General features: G+C 36.5%; 1 protein-coding gene across 1 annotated transcript; it reads left to right on the plus strand.

The window, feature by feature from the left end:
- Nucleotides 1-16,298: 16,298 nt before the first annotated feature.
- LOC146742746 (uncharacterized) lies at nucleotides 16,299-23,880 on the plus strand. Its single transcript, XM_085500474.1, has 3 exons — nucleotides 16,299-16,454; nucleotides 17,194-17,260; nucleotides 17,535-23,880. The coding sequence occupies exons 1-3, from the start codon at nucleotides 16,317-16,319 to the stop codon at nucleotides 23,279-23,281; spliced, it is 5,952 nt and encodes a 1,983-aa protein (XP_085356600.1). The 5' UTR covers nucleotides 16,299-16,316; the 3' UTR covers nucleotides 23,282-23,880.
- The last annotated feature ends 929 nt before the right edge of the window (nucleotides 23,881-24,809 follow it).

The raw sequence follows: 24,809 nt of genomic DNA on the forward strand, positions 1-24,809 counted from the left end.
GTTTTTCAGAAGCATAACAAAAAGCCGCGTTTTCCCATCCTGAATACTAGATTGATTTCTTGTCTACATGTATACGCATTCATTCATTCCAAGGTTTTATTGTTTATGCAGTCGAGCTACAAAATAAATGCATTGTGCATCACACTAAAAAATATTTTTGAATAACCTCGGTTTTAGCGGATACAAATCACTTATTATCGAATGTACCAATTTTAGTGAAAATATACCCTTTTTTAAGAACAGAAACTTAAAATAAATACCCTATTACATACTAAAATCACAAGTTGAGGTAATTTTAATTCATGAGATTCCTTTTTTCACACTTTATTACTATTATAATATTCCAAGTTACATCCGGTACATGCGGCATCACACATTAATGAACGAAATTTACATTATAATGTTATGCTTACGAATAATCCAATTATTATGCTGGAGAATACAGTATTGGAAAACGTCAAGTACACAGTATGTCACTAAACAGTATAAAAATACATGATACAAAGCCCATTATAAATGGTCAAATGTTTATTTGTCTTAGAATCTCGGGGCATTATCAGAGCATGGGTCTTAATCAGTTAGGCCCTGAAGATGGCGTCATCACACAGTATTCCATTAATGAACGAAATTCACATTACAATGTTATGCATACAAATAATCCGATATTAATTGACAAGTTGAGAACCCTTAATATTGCTAAATCGGCAGTTGTGAACTTTATTAGAATTCTCGCATGAAGGTACACAGATAGAGAAAATTCATCATTCTATCAAAGAAAAATATTGATTTCTTTCGTCCAGGTTATATAATAAATTGTGAAATAATTAATATTTCATTTTTGTTATGTAATTGAGATGGGAAGCCCATTATAAATGGCCAAATGTTTATTGATCTTAGAAACTAGGGGCATTATCAGAACATGGGTCTTATTTTAGACCAGAGCAACTGCAAAAATCATAAGGGAAATTAATAGCTTTTAAGGATGGTATTCCTAGAATAGCGCCAGTTGTTAAAGAAACATAAAACTTTAATTCTCAACAACGATCAAAAGACCAGTTACTGTGACAATGCCCTATTCCCCGCGAAAGCCACCCGATACGAAATCCACTTACCGCGAAAGCTCCTATTGCGAATCTACTAGTATCATATATAACATATCCCGCACTAACGACATTAGTAACCTTGGACGACGGTAATTACCTACTACGAACGAGAGTTCCCTAATTTATGGTTTCCTTTGAATAGATTATTGGTGGTGGTAACCGGTACCCTTCCCTACGGGACTGGAAGGTAAAGTTAGCAAGATGAAAGATAAGATACAATCTAAATGACATCGTTAACTATCCGTCTTACCAATGATACTGATTGGCGTATCAAATAACGCAATTTAAATGTTATTCAACCATCAGCTAACGTTTAGAAGCTTTTATGTAGCAATGGCTTGAAACGTAATTATACCAGTCAGAAAAATTTAACTCCTAAATTTAATCTTCTTTTGAGACAATTTTCTCAGTGAACAATCGTTCCACAATAGTATATACAATAAATATTTTATATGTACTAATCAGATATAAAAAAAACAATATATAAAGTACATTATATAATTCCACCCAGAACCTTCCTTTCAAATTTACGGCATCACCTTATTCGTTCGTAATTTGTACAAAGATATTATTTTCTGTAATCGTATGAAGCATTTTCTAAATTAAATGTCGTAATTCATACACAATATCCAATTTTGATTCTTTAAACACAAATTATCAAAAATATTATAAAAAATTCAAATGTAATTAGGAATTTGCTTTATCTGTAAAGTGTAAAAACATATTTTTTACTGTAAATGTAACTTTCATTTTATTTCCTGTGTAAAAACGTAAAATGCTGTTTTTATTTCCTGTAACCTGTACAAGCTATCCCCCCATGCCGTCCCTCTAATAACACACATGTCCGTCTAAACAGCAGTGGATATACAGTGTTAGTATTCCCCAGATCTTTTCGTGACGCTAACACTGTACGTCCATCTTTGTTGGAGGGGGGGTCAACATTTGTACCTCGGCCCGGGGACCTTCGTTTGTATTTCACGTCTATAACGTTTCAACATATATGGCAATGATAATGACATGACCTGTTTGGTCATGGCGGGTTTGCTGTCACTATTTGACTATCTTAAGGGAGAGAAAACAACGATGTTGTACTTATATGTTGGATTCTTATCGAGATTGTTGTGAATTTCTCCAGCCCACTCGGGCTGACCTTATTGAGGCATTTGATCTGCGTTTGCATAATTCGTCTCCATGAAGCATCAGTGAAATGTATTAAAGAAATTAGTTTGAGATGAATCTTAAGACGAAGTTGCGTGCAGCTCAGTTTTACGCGAATTTGAATCCCGGCCGGACTCGAACGTCCTTCGGCGTATAACCAATGAGTATGGTAACGCCGGGTGCTAGCACACAGGCCGGGGAGACGCCGGCATAGAGCATCACTCCGTTAAAGATCAATTATCCTATTAATATATCCTTTAAATCTTTCAGGTTCAAATTATTATAAATGGGCGATGATCATGGCACAACCGTGGATTTTTTGCGTGCAAAGAGATGTCGCGTGTATCAGTTTGGAAGCTTCGAAATAACATGACAAAGGCATGTCTTTGTTACTCACATGGCTGTACTATTGAGCGATGTTGATTGCCGCCCTTGCTATTTCTTTGTATATTACTTCGTCATGATCATTGATACATTTCTGAGTTGAGAAACGTTTAGAATATCATGGCTACATATTACTACCAGTAATAATAATAACATTTCGAATTTGTTTTATTAATAAGATGATTTAATTGAATCTGCAAATAACATCGCTGGGATCAAGCAAGAGCCATATTGTACACTCCAAGTATAGTTATTTGCCTCATTTTGGCATAACTCCGATTTGTTGACGCCGACCATCCATGTTGGTCCCTGTGCGAAATCGGCCAGACCAAGTGACTGGTCACAGTTAGATTGTTTTTCCCAGAAGAATGACCATAAATACTACACATCCAATTTTAGATCAATCGTTCAAAATATCAATTTTAAACAATGCTTGATTTTTTAGCCAGTTTCACTGGAAATTAAAGTTGACCAAATCTTGCGATCAATTATAATTTATTTTTTGACGTTTGCAACGTTTTCCATGCGTGCCAGTTGCTAAATATCAAATTGAGCGGTTTGAACACTCACGAGGAACAAATGCCCAACATTTTTGACATGTTTGCAGAATATCCAAGATGACAGCCAAATATGTATTGCTCCCGTACGAAGCTTTGATAATAATCCTACAAACACAATATCAAGTTGACTCGTGATAAACAACTGTCCAAATATTTTTTTCGACAATGGTCCAAGATGGCGCCCACAATTTATGACAGATGAAAAGTATTTGATTTTTGTTCCGTGAAAAGTGTTGGTTATATATACGGACTGTCTCTTACACTTTCACAATGAATATGGTGACGTTGCACCATTCATCGTTGTTTTTGCTTTCTGAGTTTTTTAACGACATCATTACGTTCTTTATAAATGGCATTATAACCACTGTTAAACCATTCATATGTGATGTAATACGCATGTGTCATTTGTATAACTGTACACAGTCAGCCCGAAGACACTTATTTCAATCTACATTAATAAGCAATATTATATTATTACTGTGTTATTTCTATAATGCCAGACACTATACGCGAGGGCAGTACTTATCGAGAGTAATTATACCAACCTTATTGGTGCGAGAGAACGAAGTATTTTATTTGAACAAGGCTCGGACGCCAAGTGTTGACACGAAGTCTGTATTATCACGTGTTTATGACACGCAACAGGGTATTTAAACAATTGGAAGTGGGTAAACGTGACGTAGTTATGACGAACAGTTTCAGAATAAGGAGGACGCGCGTGCGGGTTTGTAAAATCGGCTAAAATTACATGATCCATTATAATTTCAAAGATTATACCTTGTACACTTAGCGCGTTTTGGTTTCTGTTTTGATTAATAATGTCACAATCAACTTTAATACCCAAGCTTAAAATATAAAAAAATATGAATTGCAAAAGCTAGCAGCTTCAATGAATATTACATTCCACAGTCTCAGTGGTACAAATATTAATTTTGTCAAGCATACTTTCTAAATTATTATTCGTGTACCGTAATAAAAACATTCGTACAAAGATGTTGTGCTGTATCATAATAATACAATTATTATAGCAGTAGCAGAAGTTGGTTAGTTACAGAATATATTAGCTACCCATTTGTAAACGACACGTCACGATGATGTTTGACGCGTTAGCGGTGGTTTACTCCAAACTTGTTACTTTAACAATATTATGAATTTCAATTGTGATGTTAAATGCTAACCAGTGAGAACAACATATATCATAACATATCATAACAATCATACCAGTAAAATCACGCAAATAGCGTGAAGTAGAAACAAACAATACGAATATACATTTCCTAAATCTTAAATCGAACCTGATCCTAAACTAAAGTAAGTAATAAATTACATTACCATCACTATGTGCCTCAACCATTCACCATGAGTAGTAATGAAAGCCGAACTGTCTGATGTATCATGCACACTGCCGACAAATGCAAATGCTAGGTAAAGTACATTTCTCCTGATATACGATTGATGGCGTTATATGCATAAGCAAACACGGATGGTATATTATGTTCACGGAATATGTGCGGACACGTATAAAAACGTCAGGAACTATACTTAACGTTGGTGGTTGCGCACTTAAAGCGGGGGAGTCGCCACCTGCGCATGCATCAGACGGCCATAGCGTGTTCGTTGTTTACAAACAAGCGTCCACCCATGAGCCTTTGCGTTTTTAGCATGTGTTGATATCGTCGCTTGGAACTCAATTCCCGCGTGCGCACGTGACGAACCTTCCGCTTTAAGGTACCTAAAAAGGAAAACATTAATAGTATATACACATATTGCATCATAATGCTACTAAAGAAACGTGTAAGTAGGGAACTACGCCTCACTTGGCCGATGACGCTTACAGTGTTGAGATACCAGGCTCGACCCAAATGAATGCACATCATACATTCATTACAACTATTCAACAAAACGACTCGGATCAGCTGAGGTAACGGTAGCGCCTCGATGTCCCTTTATCTTACAAAATCTGACATATTCTTCAATGAAACTCTGGCAGAGTAAACATGTGATCAGCTAATGGCCGCGGCTGTTGGCATGATCACGTGATAGCGTGGATTTATCTCAAAATATCGGGAAATTGCCATTTTGTAAATAATGTATTTATAAATATAGGTATATAATGTCTACTTTAAACATGCAAGTTGTTTTTATGTTGATCCTAAATAATACAGCAACGTTGTGTGAACCAAACGTGCGTATGTGATATAGTCATTATGGTAACAATATTTTGATGCTGTTTATTATTTGTGGAAGAAATAAAACCGTATCAATTTCAATTAAACACCCCTGTATAGCGCATACAATCAAATACCTCCTGGAGGCTACTTGGGTGAAATATGCCGCCAAAGGGGGTTCCGTTTTATGAACAATATCGTGAAAAGGGTTTGCTTCAGTATGGAAGTAAGGTAACTTAACGTCAATGAATACAGCAAATTGCCAACTCATTATTCCACGAGGGTAAATAAACAAAATTCTGTCTCCATACTTCGATGAGCGAAACGGCTTGTACCATACAAAACAAATGAAAACACGGAAGAGCTTTACATTTATTGGAAAAAATGTAAGACAATCATAATCAGGCACGAAACGAGACTCAAATGTCCCGAGAACTAAATACATCTTTTACCATAAGTAGCGCCCTCTATCGATGCCGCATTTGGAAACCAAGATAAAGGTGATCCAGAGACCAAGATGAGACTACAGCAGCGCCATCTGTGTTTGAATGCCATCGAATATACGGCAAGCTAAATACTATGAAATCTATGTAGATATAGGCTCCTATTTTTTATCGCGTTGAAATCAACCAAACAGGGTTACAAACTCCTCAAAGTGTACCGAGAGAAACAACTTAAACCACACACACACCGCAAACGCCGATAAACGTTTCCCGACTAAAAAAGTATCTTCATTCGTTTAAACTGACATGTAAGTAATTTTCGTTGAGTATTTCCCACCTCAAATAGAGTTTATTTATATTTGAGAACATTTTGGATGTCAAGGGGTTACAAATGAATAGCTAACCGTCTGAATCAGAAGTCGCGTCTCAATTTATGTTTCGTCATTCGTTATAGAGTAGTTCAACCCTGAAATTCGTTATCCAGGCCAACGTGCACACATCAGTTTCAGTTTCGTTAAAGATGCTTTTGCACGTGTCTATCACATCCACGCAATTCCATAACTATATTTCTTTATTAGAAGCACTTGAACGGACCAGGTTTGTTCATGTATTTCTGAAAGCCAACCAATACACAATTTTGTTTTGTTGAAATGGTTCGTGAAATTGTTTTATTATTTTCATTAGTCGATGATGAATAAATTATGGAAAGTAAAAAAAAACTCTTGTTAAATACATACTTATTCACTGTGATGAAAGATGTTTTTTGTATGTATAACGTCTTATTGTGTTCCCAACTAGTTTAAATAGGTCATTCTGCATTTATGCATGTCTTTACCATAAAATACTTACAATGCATGTCTCTGTTTTGATGCAAAATCTTGGAACAAATTTACTCGTATATTTCATATACAAGTCCTAGTATTGTATTGCACCATGACAGAACGACGCGAACATCATAAATCTTCCCGATGAATACAAGCAGGGGCGGATCTAGGATTCTGGAATGGGGGGGGGGGGCGATAAGTTGGCCGAAGGCTAAGTTCGCGAGCACCGATGGCGCGAAGCCCTGTTGGTTGTTAAAAATAGGGGGGTTGCCCTCTCGGCCCCCTCTAAATCTGCCCATGTACAAGTACAACTGGGACAGGGTATTAGCCAGGAATTTGAAAGAGAAAGATAATGAAATGTAGCTTTTCAAGTTGACATGGTGACAAGTAGTTGCATTGCACAAGTTGTTTTTTATATCAAAGCCCTGTTACCCGTGCCATAGAAATGTTTTTGCACTATTGAAGAATACTCCCAATAATACTATCCAATTAAAATATGGATGCAATGTTTATAGAAGAGACATTCATATTTTTCAATTCGGCGGTGGTGGTCTGCGAATTGCATGCAAGCTGCATTTATCGATGTCATACATTTAAATAATGTTCTAAACTAATTGTATCCGCATCTGTTTGCATAGCTCAGATAATTTGAAGACAAGGGAACCAGCTTACCTGGTCTTTCAAAATGAGGTCAGAGCCGCTCATCGACAAGTTGAGGTATGTACGGGTGTTTCTACATAGTATTTGCGAGAGGAAAAGATGATACGCAGTTTTGTCTATATGCCACCAATTTGTAAGATAGAACGTTAGTATGGGATAATCGTTTACACGCCTAAAAGAAATATACGAAGTGCATAACGATAGTTAATACATTTAATAATATAATAATAATAGTTTATTCAGTACTTTGGCCTCCGGATATGTACAAAGAATGTTACAAAAATAATAAATACAAGAAGTGCTAGTAAAGGTAACAAAAGAAAAGAAAAACACATTTTTTAAATACTATCTCGTATAGTATATGCCTGTATTAAATAGCATGCTATGTTTCTCTGTAAATGTTTGTTATTTGTTTTCATTAAGTTATTAAATTTAATTGGATCTGGGTAAGTATAATAATAAGCTGGTAAGTATGTTTTCCTTATGTCAGAATAAAGTGGACAGCATAACCGGAAATGAAACTCGTCTTCAAAGATATCACGACAAAAATTACAGTAACATTCATTTCTAGAAACGTTTTGTCTCCTGCCTGTCTCAATGTGTAAAGTATGTGCTGATATTCTAAACTTACAAAGCACATTTAACAAATGTCTATCTATCAAAATTACGTAAATAATTCTCGCAGCCAAAAATGGTTTTAAAACATCTATATGTTACAAGTTTTGGGCTGTCATTTACTGCAGCTGACCACTGTTGCGAGTCTGTTGCTTAAATATATTTAAAAATGCCAATTCATTTCCCACCCCTTGTGATAGCTAAGCTTCCCTCATAGCGTATGAAAATAATATTTTTTTTAACTGATAATGCCCAACATTGTTGATTACTTCGAGATTTACAATACTGAAAATGATGACACTTAAAAACATATCTACTTTCATTCATCTTTAGTATATGCAACCAATATTTAATAATACATAAATACATTTGTACTTTTAGGGTGTAACGCCCCAATTCCACCCTTAATGCAAGAGTAAATGTGTTGTCGCCTACATTCAGAGCATATCTACAAAATGTATTATGAATATTTTCTATATGCTTGGCATCGTGTAAAACCCCCAAATTTCGCTACCATATAATAAATTCGGTAGTACCTTTGAATCGAACACTGTAAATAGCAAATTGATTGGTAAGTATTTGTAATTCCATAAACATTTTTTTTCAGATTAAAAATACATTTGCTGGCCTGATTTGCGATTGTTTGCGGTACATAGTTTTACAATCAAATTCATTGAGTCATTTGTTCATTATACTTCATTACTTGCACATTTCGAAATCAGTACTTTTATTAACATTTTCAGAATTCGAAGATTAATTACAGAATAGATAAAACATCGTTAATAATTCATGTCATGGAGATATAGCGAGTGGTTCGGGTCACATAGAGGATGGGCGACGTGCTTTCACGTCCATACATCGGTGAGTACACGGTGACATCGAGAGAACTCGGTCTGCTGACTTGAAAGTTAGTTCTGTAAAATAAAGTCAATTTTCTTATTAAATAAATATGACTGACTTAGTTATTAATGCATCTAAAAAAATAGAATCACATTTTGCTTGAGGAAGTGATTCAGAATGGCCCTCAAAGCACTTGTAAAACCCCAAAAAACATCACCGGCGGCGGCCTCCATCTGTTCTCCTGTAAGTTATTTTTCCAAATTCTCCTTCTATTCCAAATCTTAGTGAAACCCCTGTTCTGCCTCCCACTCCGTGTGTTAATGTAATACATACAATCATAATAAAATAGATCAGTTTATGTATCAGTACAAGCCGACAAACGTGCTATTGCGAGTACGAGTCAGTGAACTGATTACAAACGCTAGTCGGTGGCCGGGACGGTGCATTGCCTGTCTCGGCCTGACCTGAACGGCGGTTAGCAAGACGGTAAAGCCGCCTTCCAAGTGTGTGTATATTTTACATCGCAATTAACTTGAATAAATTCTGTTCTCCAATCGTAATTACTGACAAAAGCTACCATTTTTGCATACAAATGGGTAAACTCTCCTCCATCAAATCACCATCTCTGACCGATTTTTCAGCAAGCTAACCCCATAATTAACCGTCGTGAAACACGATGAATCGCACATGCGGTTGTCGGGAAAAAAAAATTGTGAGTCGAAAACTAGTCTCGTTGCACGAGATTTCCAATTACATTGAGTCAGATTTAGGGATGAAATGTGTTTTTAACATTATGAATGGACTTGTTACGTTGGTAATTAAATAAATTAGTGTCGTTATACGAGGTTATACGAACATAACAGCTCCAATTTGTAGTCACTGTAATGAATATTCTATTTCTAAACTACGTGTCTGTTCAGCTAATGGAAATTAACTTGATGGAAATTAACTTGTTGCGATGAATAAAACGCTGCCGTTAAAGATTGGCACAGTATGTTACGATTACAGGGTACATCAACCCTGTAACAGAGCTCTAAGGTGACGGATGTCGGGGTGTGGATATTCACAGAAATTCGTATGACCCAAGAATCAATCAAAATGTAAAAAAGTAAAATAAAACTGTAGTAACAATGCTGACGTATCATAATCTGATCGACATATTCTAGAAATGTATATGGCATTTGTATAAACTCACAAATGTTCGTGTTATATCGATGTTACGTTCTGGTGAAAACAACGGATCTAAACAAAAAATCGAAATGAACATGTTGAAAGTTTACAATCTTAATTAAAAAATAATTTATAAGTGTTTATTTTCAATTGTGCCTTGGATATTTACTTTGCCACGTCAACAGATTTGAGTCACGATTCATGCACATGCATTATTAATATGCCCGACATCACACGCCAAATCCATTATATCATTTTTCATTACTCGCGCCAAATATGAATCACTTTATTCCCATTGCACTGTGCGTGGTCGCTACGGCATGTATTCTGCATGCATCTACAGTGGAAAAGAACGAGCCGGCCCCATCATCACCATTTCCCACTGCTCCTTGGTTGCGCATACATTTCCCCATACATACGTAACATGACAAATGCTACTTCAAATTCATTTGAAAACTTTAACTACATAGTGTTCTACATAAATGCCATAAACTATTACTACTATATGAATCTAATACTATGATCACATATACAACAAACCACTGGATCAACGAAATTTATTTATTATCACCGGTTAGTGTCATTAGGATACCAAAAATGATAAAAACAAAGGGGGCGAAATATCATAGAAATAGCCATAATTGCATTTGGCACTGATTTCTATGGTAAAATTATTTCCTAATGTCGCGATATTTGTCTCAGTAAACAATACGTTTAATTTAGTACGTTTCAAGTGTGATAAATTATATAACATGGAAAGTTACCCTCATAATGTGTAATTTCGTCCAATTTCGTTGCTTCCAATAATCTCAAAAAACACGTGCATGATCACTTGTACCATTATTTCAATAGTCATGATTTAATTTAGAAATCGCAGTCAGGTTTTCGGAAATCACATTCTTTCCATACAGCTATGATTAAACTATGCGATGCATTACTTAGCAATATGGATGGTGGCTTATTGTGTGCGTTTGATATGGTAGATAAGCATGTATTATTGAATAAGCTCTCAATTTATGGCATTTCTACAATCTCCGTTATATAGTTTACTTCTTATTCAACTGACAAAAAGCAAGTTGTGTATTTGATGGGTAAACAGTTGGATGCTGTCAATATTCGACATGGTGTACCACAGGGCTCAATTTTAGAACCATTATTATTTCTTCTATTTATTAATGACCTACTAATATTTCTTGGAAATAGTTCCATTTATATGTATGCGGACGATCGTCTGGACCAAGTATCAATTTAGTCACATGATGTTTGTCCAATTTTGCGTTGGGTTAATTTGCTATTAACCCAACGCAAAATTGGCCATGTCAATCAACACATCTAAATCAAAATCTATGCTCGTTGGATCCCGTCAAAGGCTGCTAATACTGGTGAAGATTTTCTGGTTGAACAGTAAGTTTCGAAAAGTCGCACGGGGTGGTATTAGATAAAACTCTATCATGGGATCATCATGTAGATATACTTTGTAAAAAGCTTAGCCAAATAATTGGTGTTCTTATGAGAGTTCGCAGTTTCTTACCTATTTCCGTCAGAAGAACACTGTATTTTTTATTTATTCAGTCGTTATTGGACTATTGTTGTATAGTATGGGGCAATACAAGTCAATCAAATTTATGTCGGGTGTATAAGCTTCAGAAAAGGGCAGTTCGCGTGATTTCCTCTGACAACTTTAGCCAATAGTCGTTTGAACTGTTAGTATCTTGCCAATCGATTACAGAATTTCATATTTTCTAGTAATGCATATGGCAACCAACGGCTTGGCGCCTTTATATATATAAGCGAAATGTTCAGTTCTATCTCCAAAACCCACAAATACAGTACACGTTCCGCTCTTTATTTTATGCATTACTAAATGGAAAACATCCATAGGCCAGAAGACGTTTCAGTATAGAGGTGTAACCCTATGACATATATCACTCTGCCATGAAAGAAAAACAAATCGGGACGGTACAGAATGATTTCCAGCTGATACAACACGAATAAAAAAAAACTCTTCTCTTCCTCGAAAGAAGCAAAAAAATAAAAACAAGGGCTGGGAACGCCAAATTATATCCCACCAAATGAAAATGAGGGAATTACAAAATATGACAGGAGAGAGAGAGAGAAAAGAGCTTAACACCATGCACAGAAACTAACTGTAACCCAGAGAAATTAAAAGATGATCCCCAGTGCAGAATATGTGACAGATATGAGGAGACCGCCGACCATATTGTATATCGAGCAGGCAGAATACATTCAAAGACACAACAGGTCAGCTACATACATGTACTGGAAGATCTATTACAAGATCAAGACAGCAGAACAGTTTCTCGGTTTGAACAAAAATGACGGTACAGTGTAAAGACAACCAGGCTCAATGGGAGTGATTTCTCCCGTGTTTGATGCACTTGGTTCACGAAATGCCAGAACAGAGAAATATTATTGCTGATACCAGGCAACATGAAACTCCAATTACCATTAATTGTATACCTACTAATTATGATAAAATTAAACAAACAACATGTCATTTAAACGACATTAGATCAACTTTGCATAATTTGTTTGTATTGTTTGATATTATTCCGTAATTTGTCAGGTAATTGCGGATACATGTTTTCGCGAGATATTTGTATATTGGGAGATGAATAGCATGTTGCAAAACATCCGGTTTAGTTTACCTTTCCCATAAAGCACGATTTTTTGTGAAATTTCCTCGACACAAATTTACTTGATATGTTGCCGCTGCCAGTACTGTTTTGGGGAGTGTAAATACTAACAATTTTCGCGTGTTCTCGCAATCATGCGTTGTGCAAAATATCCAGGTGTGAAATTTTATGTAAATACAGTTTCATCATCTTTATTAAGTTATATATATATATATAAAGAAAACGGTGTACATAGACCGCTGTTCCACCCAGTCATACCTGTCGCAAACATTAGCCATACCACAGTCACGTGATCTAGACACACACCAAATTTGACAACATATCAAGTCCTGCCCTGCCAACACTGGCCAACACTGCCCAATGTTTATAAAATCCAGATAAAATAAATGAACTTATAACTGAACTGGCCCGGTTTATATCATAGACGTTGTCTACAGCCCATCGTGCTTGTCTAAACAACTTCCAGGTAGCAATTGCAGTCTTGAGTGATCAAAACCGCACAATACTACATGTGTCAAAAAACGGAACAAAAGAAAACGGTGTACATAGACCGCTGTCCCATCCAGTCATACCTGTCGCAAACATTAATATACAGAGGTTGCAGTACGACAATGACTCCCCTCTTAATCCCTTCTTAAGATGAATGTTTTTAAACATTAATCAACATGCAGACACATTTGATATACCAACATATAAATCATAGATACACAAATAAGCCAATTTACGCACCATAATCAGCCCCCTTAGTTTTATTAATTACCTCAACTCGAAAAATGAAATAACTGCACTGATAGCGCCCATATCATGATCCTTTCACTTGCCATTTTAGACCTGCGTAGACACGTTAATGTTATGTGATACAGACAGATTAATAAGGCTGGATTTTTATATGTACCACCCATTCTTAGCGTAAACTGTGTTTATCCATATCAGGAAGTTGTAATACAATATATAGGATAACTAACCAACCTACATTTCAAATTGTTGCATATCTGTTGCATATCTTAGGTAGAGCCTTCTTTGTATAATATTGGGTTGCCCCTTTTTCGTGCAATCAGTCAGTAGTACTGCAATCTAATTAACTGAGTCTTTGTGGTAGGCCTTTCAACGTGAATTATGCCTTGCATCTTGTCTGGTTTTAGTATAATTGTACTGAGAGAAACAATGTAGCTAAGGATATTCCTAATATCCTAGATAATGCTTACTTTAAACAGCCCAATGGGGATTGTATTTGCCAATAACCTTTGCCGAGATCTATAATCATCTGGTAATTGTGCAAATATCCTCCTGATCTAAAGTAGGCTTGGCATCAAATATCATAACATAATTGAGCTTATTCAGAAAACATAAATGTCATTAACGTGTTGTTTGATAGGACATTTATAGAATAATGCAACCAACTTTACGCAAGTAGTATTAACAAAAATAAGTAAAATAATATTAAACTATAGTCTGGAGACTCGTAAGTGAACATTATAGTAAATATGTCATCGACGTAACTTGAAAGCCACCTGCGTTAGCGTGATTCAACGTATAATGAGTGTTGTGGTATCACTATTTTATTATATTCAAATACTTCATTAGGAATATTATAGAAGAAAAATGTCTGAATTTATATGGCTTTATTAACCAATAAGTGCAAACTGGAGTTTGATTCTCCGCATTTGGTGAACGACGGTGGTGTTTCGAATCACATCAAAGCATTTTCTTGTCATAAGTTCAGTAACAAATTAAATTGAACATGCACGTAGTGCGTTGTTATCAATGCTCGAGCTAGACAGGCGTTAATTTTCGGCGATATAATCAAGGGATTTGTTTACTTCATAGCTTCGTTTAATATTCTGTTGGCGGGGTCTCAATGTTGAATGCTATCTAATATTGATTACCACACATCTGTGCGAATTTATATATAATCTAAACAAGCCCCTAATTAATTATTTCACTATTATTTAAAAATTTCATGAATACAATGCATTATGAAAACTGATATTGAACAATAATTCGGTTACTACTTCTTTTGTGAGATACCGTTGGGTGTTAAAGTGACTGGTAAAATGCGCCCGTTCATTCACGTTTGGATTTTTCAGGAACAACATGGATTAAATTGCTTTTAGATTTTATGAAAAAAACGGGAACCGAAATTTATTCTAAATAAACTTGAAGGTATAGTGGTATTGTTACTCCCTTACTAAATGTAATTGATAGAGCCAGCGTCGCCAACTGTGTACTGTTAAAATACATTATTTGCGGGTTCGTACGATAAATTATTTAACTCAAATTCGTGCATTTACAGAACTAGACAATTCCATACTGCTTAAATTCCTTGCCGACATCCTTCAGAGACATGATCTGACATAGAAAATGTCGCTGAGAAGAAAGGCGACGCATTACGCGATGTGATCTTATAACTAAGGAATTACAAGTGCATGACAATTGCAGGTTGGATTATATTTAGATGGACAGCACTGCATCAACATGTAGAGTTTGGTAACTTTTAATTAATAAGAAATTAAGTTCAGTAAAGGGTAATTGAACATGGCAGAGTTACACCAATGAAAGTTTGCAATGCATTATATAATGAAGGTCACGATGAAGAAAACAAAAGATTTTGAAAGAGTTTATTGTATTTTCCAAAGATTGACAACATAGGCCCAGAGGTTGTTGGTAGCGAGGAAGGGTTAAGTGAGAAATCAATAGTATTACTTTTGTATACAATTAAAGTTCTGCTTTACCTGCTGATAATGATTATGGTAATGCTAAGCTTAAGATAATCGGATTGAACATTCAAAGATTGCGAAAGTGCATATCTTGACTAGTCAGAAAACAAATGCCAATAAAGAATGAAGCATATATTGTATGCATTGCATATATTGACTTTGGATTTGGTAAGGGTGCAGCACAGCATATCACATACATATGGAGATTTAACAATGCAGTTAATCACCTCCATACATATAGGATACAAGCAAGATCACATCATATTGTTGCATACACATACCGGGCAAACTACATTCATAATCCAGAGCGTAGATGTGCTGATGAGGTTATGGTGAATACGGGCCCACAGTGACTAGTAGTCAATTCACAAGCCGAATCTCGGACATATACAAACTACGCATAGTAATATAACTACACAGTCACGTATACAAGTCTACTAATTAGTACCAAACAAAGCCATAACTAAAAAGACCTACATTGGTGTTCTCTACGTAAATCACAATGTTTTATGATGAACTCAAATACAGTGTGGGTTACACCTGATCATGGCGCCTTTACATATAGCTATAAGAGATTGAACAAAATACAGTTGAATGTCTGTTCAGAGCAGATAGTTACTTATTGTTTTGAATATCGTACAAATCATTTTGCAAACTACAATGTATGACCTGAAATACAAGGAACAACACCCGGTTACGAACCAAAAGTAAGGCGACAGCATTTTTCCAGTGCAAATTAAATTACAGCAATCGGTTCACAAATTAAATGTGCGTAAACTGATTAATGCTAGGAGAACAAACATAATATTTCATGTTGTTTCTTGTAATACTTGCTCATGTAATTGAATATTACACAAATTATATCAAAATGTTAACAAATTATATCATTACATGCCCGGAACTCGCCATTTGTAATGAGAATAAATCTTTGTGAGCAAATATTTGTTGGATATTGGTAGTTATATATACGGTGTAGTTGACAAGATCTCTTCATACTTCTTTTCGCAATTCATTGTGATGAGTCGTAGGTTGCATATTACGTGTTGCCTTGTGGCAGTGACATTCTTACAGCTTACAGTTGCCGATCTTGGTAGACAGGATGATGTCCAGCCGTATGAAAGATCAACAAGATTCATAGAAAAAGTTGTGTCGATTGTAAGTAGTTTTTCATCATTTGTTATTTAAAATATATATGTTGTTCCTACTTCAATATTATTATTGATATCGAAAGATTAATGCACAGGGAATTGCACTGAAGAAGTCAGTCATTGATTAGAATGATACAATATCGCGCATTATAAGCAATGTCGACTGCGTTGTTATAAACGGTCGTGAAAAAAAGAGCGTTTTTTAGTGTTGTGTTGTGTTATGACCAGCTTACCACGAATAAATGAATAGCGCTGAATGTGTGTGTTCAACTATCGACTTACCACATCAACTAAGTTATTAGAATTACATATTTCTGGAAATTCGGATATTTCAAAAACCTGGATAACTGCGCTCAAAACCCAGGGAAAATCTAATCAGAATCTTTTAATATTAGGTACAATGTGGATGGTTTAGAGGAATAACAAATCCACAGTAGTATATTATATCGAGCTACACTGTGAGCATATTCTATCAGAATTATATATTTGACATGATACTGAGTTTGTATATTTGCAACATGTGGTTATGGATTGGAAGAGTAGCAGCGTATTGTCTATGTTTTTGCTATAACTAAATCTATGCTGAGCTGATGCAATCATACGTAACCAATAACTAAGTCGCTTAACAGTTACAAGTCTATATGCACGGCGTAATCTGCCTAGATTTATATAAATTTATATCCTGTTCTAAAATTACAATTTATAATTGATAACAATAAATTGATATTTTCATATTTTTTTTATAGCCACGACGGAGCATCGATCAAGGACCAAGTAGTGATGTAGACGACAACGCCCAAACAAAGGACCAATGTGAGTAATATCACAACCATAACGGGAATTATTGTTGCTGAAGTATGTTTTGAAGGGTGTAGTACAAGTCTGAACAGTACGACAATACTTCATGTTTGGAAAATACAAAGATCATATACAATAGCTTTCTAAAACATTCCACGTACAATTGATTTCTACTTTAATGGTGCATATATATCAGCATAATTTCAGTGATGTCATCGTAGATTGCAGTCCAGTCTTTCAAATTGTCTTTAGTTTTATCATATGAAAATTATCTGTCATATATTCACAGTAACGGTCATCATGCAGTGTTGTTGTGATGAAGTGTGTGGTGATGGGTATTTCCAGTGTTCAGATGGCAGCTGTATCCCAGACTACTACACATGTGACGACTGGTTCGATTGTGCAGATGGGTCCGATGAATTAAACTGTTGGTGTGACTATGATGAATTTGAATGTTGGGATGGAACATGTATTCCCGATTACTGGGTTTGTGATGGTTTTGGTGACTGCTGGTATGGAGAAGACGAAGATAACTGTTGGTGTGACTATGATGAATATGAATGTTATTATGATGGCACATGTATTCCCGACTACTGGGTTTGTGATGGTTTTGGTGACTGCTGGTATGGAGAAGACGAAGATAACTGTTGGTGTGACTATGATGAATATGAATGTTATGATGGCACATGTATTCCCGACTACTGGGTTTGTGATGGTTTTGATGACTGCTGGTATGGAGAAGACGAAGATAACTGTTGGTGTGACTATGATGAATATGAATGTTATGATGGCACATGTATTCCCGACTACTGGGTTTGTGATGGTTTTGGTGACTGCTGGTATGGAGAAGACGAAGATAACTGTTGGTGTGACTATGATGAATATGAATGTTATTATGATGGCACATGTATTCCCGACTACTGGGTTTGTGACGGATATGATGACTGCTGGTATGGAGAAGACGAAGATAACTGTTGGTGTGACTATGATGAATATGAATGTTATTATGATGGCACATGTATTCCCGACTACTGGGTTTGTGATGGTTTTGGTGACTGCTGGTATGGAGAAGACGAAGATAACTGTTGGTGTGACTATGATGAATATGAATGTTATTATGATGGCACATGTATTCCCGACTACTGGGTTTGTGACGGATATGATGACTGCTGGTATGGAGAAGACGAAGATAACTGTTGGTGTGACTATGATGAATATGAATGTTATGATGGCACATGTATTCCCGACTACTGGGTTTGTGATGGTTTTGGTGACTGCTGGTATGGAGAAGACGAAGATAACTGTTGGTGTGACTATGATGAATATGAATGTTATTATGATGGCACATGTATTCCCGACTACTGGGTTTGTGACGGATATGATGACTGCTGGTATGGAGAAGACGAAGATAACTGTTGGTGTGACTATGATGAATATGAATGTTATGATGGCACATGTATTCCCGACTACTGGGTTTGTGATGGTTTTGGTGACTGCTGGTATGGAGAAGACGAAGATAACTGTTGGTGTGACTATGATGAATATGAATGTTATTATGATGGCACATGTATTCCCGACTACTGGGTTTGTGATGGTTTTGATGACTGCTGGTATGGAGAAGACGAAGATAACTGTTGGTGTGACTATGATGAATATGAATGTTATGATGGCACATGTATTCCCGACTACTGGGTTTGTGATGGTTTTGGTGACTGCTGGTATGGAGAAGACGAAGATAACTGTTGGTGTGACTATGATGAATATGAATGTTATTATGATGGCACATGTATTCCCGACTACTGGGTTTGTGATGGTTTTGGTGACTGCTGGTATGGAGAAGACGAAGATAACTGTTGGTGTGACTATGATGAATATGAATGTTATTATGATGGCACATGTATTCCCGACTACTGGGTTTGTGATGGCTATGATGACTGTTGGTATGGAGAAGACGAAGATAACTGTTGGTGTGACTATGATGAATATGAATGTTATGATGGCACATGTATTCCCGACTACTGGGTTTGTGATGGTTTTGGTGACTGCTGGTATGGAGAAGACGAAGATAACTGTTGGTGTGACTATGATGAATATGAATGTTATTATGATGGCACATGTATTCCCGACTACTGGGTTTGTGATGGTTTTGATGACTGCTGGTATGGAGAAGACGAAGATAACTGTTGGTGTGACTATGATGAATATGAATGTTATGATGGCACATGTATTCCCGACTACTGGGTTTGTGATGGCTATGATGACTGTTGGTATGGAGAAGACGAAGATAACTGTTGGTGTGACTATGATGAATATGAATGTTATGATGGAACATGTATTCCCGACTACTGGGTTTGTGATGGCTATGATGACTGTTGGTATGGAGAAGACGAAGATAACTGTTGGTGTGACTATGATGAATATGAATGTTATGATGGAACATGTATTCCCGACTACTGGGTTTGTGATGGATATGATGACTGTTGGTATGGAGAAGACGAAGATAACTGTTGGTGTGACTATGATGAATATGAATGTTATTATGATGGCACATGTATTCCCGACTACTGGGTTTGTGATGGTTTTGATGACTGCTGGTATGGAGAAGACGAAGATAACTGTTGGTGTGACTATGATGAATATGAATGTTATGATGGCACATGTATTCCCGACTACTGGGTTTGTGATGGTTTTGGTGACTGCTGGTATGGAGAAGACGAAGATAACTGTTGGTGTGACTATGATGAATATGAATGTTATTATGATGGCACATGTATTCCCGACTACTGGGTTTGTGATGGTTTTGATGACTGCTGGTATGGAGAAGACGAAGATAACTGTTGGTGTGACTATGATGAATATGAATGTTATGATGGCACATGTATTCCCGACTACTGGGTTTGTGATGGTTTTGATGACTGCTGGTATGGAGAAGACGAAGATAACTGTTGGTGTTACTATGATGAATATGAATGTTATTATGATGGCACATGTATTCCCGACTACTGGGTTTGTGATGGCTATGATGACTGTTGGTATGGAGAAGACGAAGATAACTGTTGGTGTGACTATGATGAATATGAATGTTATGATGGCACATGTATTCCCGACTACTGGGTTTGTGATGGTTTTGGTGACTGCTGGTATGGAGAAGACGAAGATAACTGTTGGTGTGACTATGATGAATATGAATGTTATTATGATGGCACATGTATTCCCGACTACTGGGTTTGTGATGGCTATGATGACTGTTGGTATGGAGAAGACGAAGATAACTGTTTGTGTGACTATGATGAATATGAATGTTGGGATGGAACATGTATTCCCGACTACTGGGTTTGTGATGGATATGATGACTGCAGGTATGGAGAAGACGAAGATAACTGTTGGTGTGACTATGATGAATATGAATGTTATGATGGCACATGTATTCCCGACTACTGGGTTTGTGATGGTTTTGGTGACTGCTGGTATGGAGAAGACGAAGATAACTGTTGGTGTGACTATGGTGAATATGAATGTTATTATGATGGCACATGTATTCCCGACTACTGGGTTTGTGATGGTTTTGATGACTGCTGGTATGGAGAAGACGAATATTACTGTTGGTGTGACTATGATGAATTTGAATGTTGGGATGGAACATGTATTCCCGACTACTGGGTTTGTGATGGATATGATGACTGTTGGTATGGAGAAGACGAAGATAACTGTTTGTGTGACTATGATGACTATGAATGTTATGATGGAACATGTATTCCCGACTACTGGGTTTGTGATGGATATGATGACTGTTGGTATGGAGAAGACGAAGATAACTGTTGGTGTGAATATGATGAATATGAATGTTATGATGGCACATGTATTCCCGACTCCTGGGTTTGTGATGGATATGACGACTGTTGGTATGGAGAGGACGAAGATAACTGTGGTTGGTGTGACTATGATGAATATGAATGTTATGATGGAACATGTATTCCCGACTACTGGGTTTGTGATGGTTATGGAGACTGTTGGTATGGAGAAGACGAAGATAACTGTGATTGGTGTGACTATGATGAATATGAATGTTATGATGGAACATGTATTCCCGACTACTGGGTTTGTGATGGCTATGATGACTGTTGGTATGGAGAAGATGAAGATAACTGTGGTTGGTGTGACTATGACGAATATGAATGTTGGGATGGAACATGTATTCCAGACTACTGGGTTTGTGATGGATATGATGACTGTTGGTATGGAGAAGACGAAGATATCTGTGGTTGGTGTGACTATGATGAATATGAATGTTATGATGGAACATGTATTCCCGACTACTGGGTTTGTGATGGCTATGGAGACTGTTGGTATGGAGAAGATGAAGATAACTGTGGTTGGTGTGACTATGATGAATATGAATGTTATGATGGAACATGTATTCCTGACTACTGGGTTTGTGATGGTTATGGAGACTGTTGGTATGGAGAAGACGAAGATAACTGTGATTGGTGTGACTATGATGAATATGAATGTTATGATGGAACATGTATTCCCGACTACTGGGTTTGTGATGGCTATGGAGACTGTTGGTATGGGGAAGACGAAGATAACTGTGGTTGGTGTGACTATGATGAATATGAATGTTATGATGGAACATGTATTCCTGACTACTGGGTTTGTGATGGCTATGGAGACTGTTGGTATGGAGAAGACGAAGATAACTGTGGTTGGTGTGACTATGATGAATATGAATGTTATGATGGAACATGTATTCCCGACTACTGGGTTTGTGATGGATATAATGACTGTTGGTATGGAGAAGACGAAGATAACTGTGGTTGGTGTGACTATGATGAATATGAATGTTATGATGGAACATGTATTCCCGACTACTGGGTTTGTGATGGTTATGGAGACTGTTGGTATGGAGAAGACGAAGATAACTGTGGTTGGTGTGACTATGATGAATATGAATGTTATGATGGCACATGTATTCCTGACTACTGGGTTTGTGATGGATATGATGACTGTTGGTATGGAGAAGACGAAGATAACTGTAGTTGGTGTGACTATGACGAATATGAATGTTGGGATGGAACATGTATTCCTGACTACTGGGTTTGTGATGGCTATGGTGACTGTTGGTATGGAGAAGATGAAGATAACTGTGGTTGGTGTGACTATGATGAATATGAATGTTATGATGGAACATGTATTCCCGACTACTGGGTTTGTGATGGATATGATGACTGTTGGTATGGAGAAGACGAAGATTACTGTTGGTGTGACTATGATGAATATGAATGTTATTATGATGGCACATGTATTCCCGACTACTGGGTTTGTGATGGTTTTGATGACTGCTGGTATGGAGAAGACGAAGATAACTGTGGTTGGTGTGACTATGATGAATATGAATGTTATGATGGAACATGTATTCCCGACTACTGGGTTTGTGATGGATATGATGACTGTTGGTATGGAGAAGACGAAGATTACTGTTGGTGTGACTATGATGAATATGAATGTTGGGATGGAACATGTATTCCCGACTACTGGGTTTGTGATGGATATGATGACTGTTGGTATGGAGAAGACGAAGATAACTGTTGGTGTGACTATGATGAATATGAATGTTATGATGGCACATGTATTCCCGACAACTGGGTTTGTGATGGTTTTAGTGACTGCTGGTATGGAGAAGACGAAGATAACTGTGGTTGGTGTGACTATGATGAATATGAATGTTATGATGGAACATGTATTCCCGACTACTGGGTTTGTGATGGCTATGATGACTGTTGGTATGGAGAAGATGAAGATAACTGTGGTTGGTGTGACTATGATGAATATGAATGTTATGATGGCACATGTATTCTCGACTACTGGGTTTGTGATGGATATGATGACTGTTGGTATGGAGAAGACGAAGACAACTGTGGTTGGTGTGACTATGATGAATATGCATGTTATGATGACACATGTATTCCCAACTACTGGGTTTGTGATGGCTTTGATGACTGTTGGTATGGAGAAGACGAAGATTATTGTTGGTGATTATTGTGCACAGCAGTACACTTCTTTAATTTGCTTATTTCTACATTGTAGAATATGAACGCTGTATGCCACATGTAATGATTATGTGTGTGATGGTTTATGAAAGCTGTGCTAATTGGTCTGTGCTTTTGGTTCCATTCCTTTTTTGTGGGAATAGTATTATTCTCTATTTAACATTAGATCCCAGTATTCTAATCTAAATTTCATTTTATCAAGCAACATAGCCTTGTTGGACCTTAAGTATGTCCATTAATACCCACAATCTTATTTTCACTCAACCAAATCAAGATTCATTAGGAATCATAAAATATGAGATGCAAATGTAGTTAAGGATGCTGTACAGCTTTTTGATATTGCTTTTCTAAACTAAGTTTTTAAAACATAATATATCTCTAATCACGCTTTGCTGGATAGTTTCTTGAAGCACTTGATTTAAATATTTTGAAATCTGCCAGCAACTGAAAAAGGTGTACAGTATTGTTAATCACGTTGTAAAAATACTAATCCCTTGAATAAGGCAAGGACTATATGTGTTCATATTCTCTGCTGAACTTTCCATTCTGCTTTGGGATTAAATATTGGTTATATAATTCGATAAATGTGTTGTTGTGTTTTTATATGCAGAGAAACAATTGAAAAAAGAAATATCATATATACCGAAGCGTCATTGAAAAATCAGCTAGTACATATATATTACATGTGGAGTATTTTAAAATGAAAATGGTTTCAGACGAGCAAATTAATTGATTAATAGTATACTACTTATTTGTTCGGCATTTTTAGTTTGTTGGATTGACAAAGTATTTATGTTGGCTTAAATATGTGTTCGAGTACCCTGCGAAACTGGAGACATGCTTACCAGACCTGATTTCCTTTGGGAAACACAACACCAGTGGCTCGTTAGATACTGTGATATGCAACTGGAAGGTCAACATGTGATTGACAATGCATTATTATAATCTACTAATGACTCAAAGAAGCTAGATAATTAGTTGTTTGAGTTGTATTCGAGTTGGTACTGACTAAAGAAAGCATTTTCGTGGATCTTGAATATAAAAGTGTTATCAAAATGATGCAGGAACGAGTAACCTATGGATCCACCCATATAGTATTTTGTTACACCGAATCATATTGGCTGTTCATTCTCATTTTCTATTGGTGCACGTCAACTGTTAGTGCTAATCAATATTCATTTCATATCTCTGTATTGTACTGAAAATAATAAGTCATCGTAGAATGATGGCATCTTATATATGATACAAACTTCTGGGCCATTCTGTCCTATCTTGTCAGAAACATTGTTGGTGCCAAGACCAGAATATCCGACGCATAGAAGGACAGCCACAGTAGAAGAGGCAAAGTGAGCAAACTTACCCAGATAGCGAACGAAATAAACGAAATTGTCACTCCGGTACAACAAATCTGAAAAACTAAAAAACTGCGGTTCGAAGTTTGAACGCGAAGCTATAACTCATCAAAACTTTGGATTAGAAAATTCAGAACACTCTTGATGGCGAAGCCTTCGACA

This window comes from Saccoglossus kowalevskii, chromosome 6 (assembly GCF_978046115.1).
Source record: "Saccoglossus kowalevskii chromosome 6, keSacKowa6.1, whole genome shotgun sequence".
NCBI lineage: Eukaryota > Metazoa > Hemichordata > Enteropneusta > Harrimaniidae > Saccoglossus > Saccoglossus kowalevskii.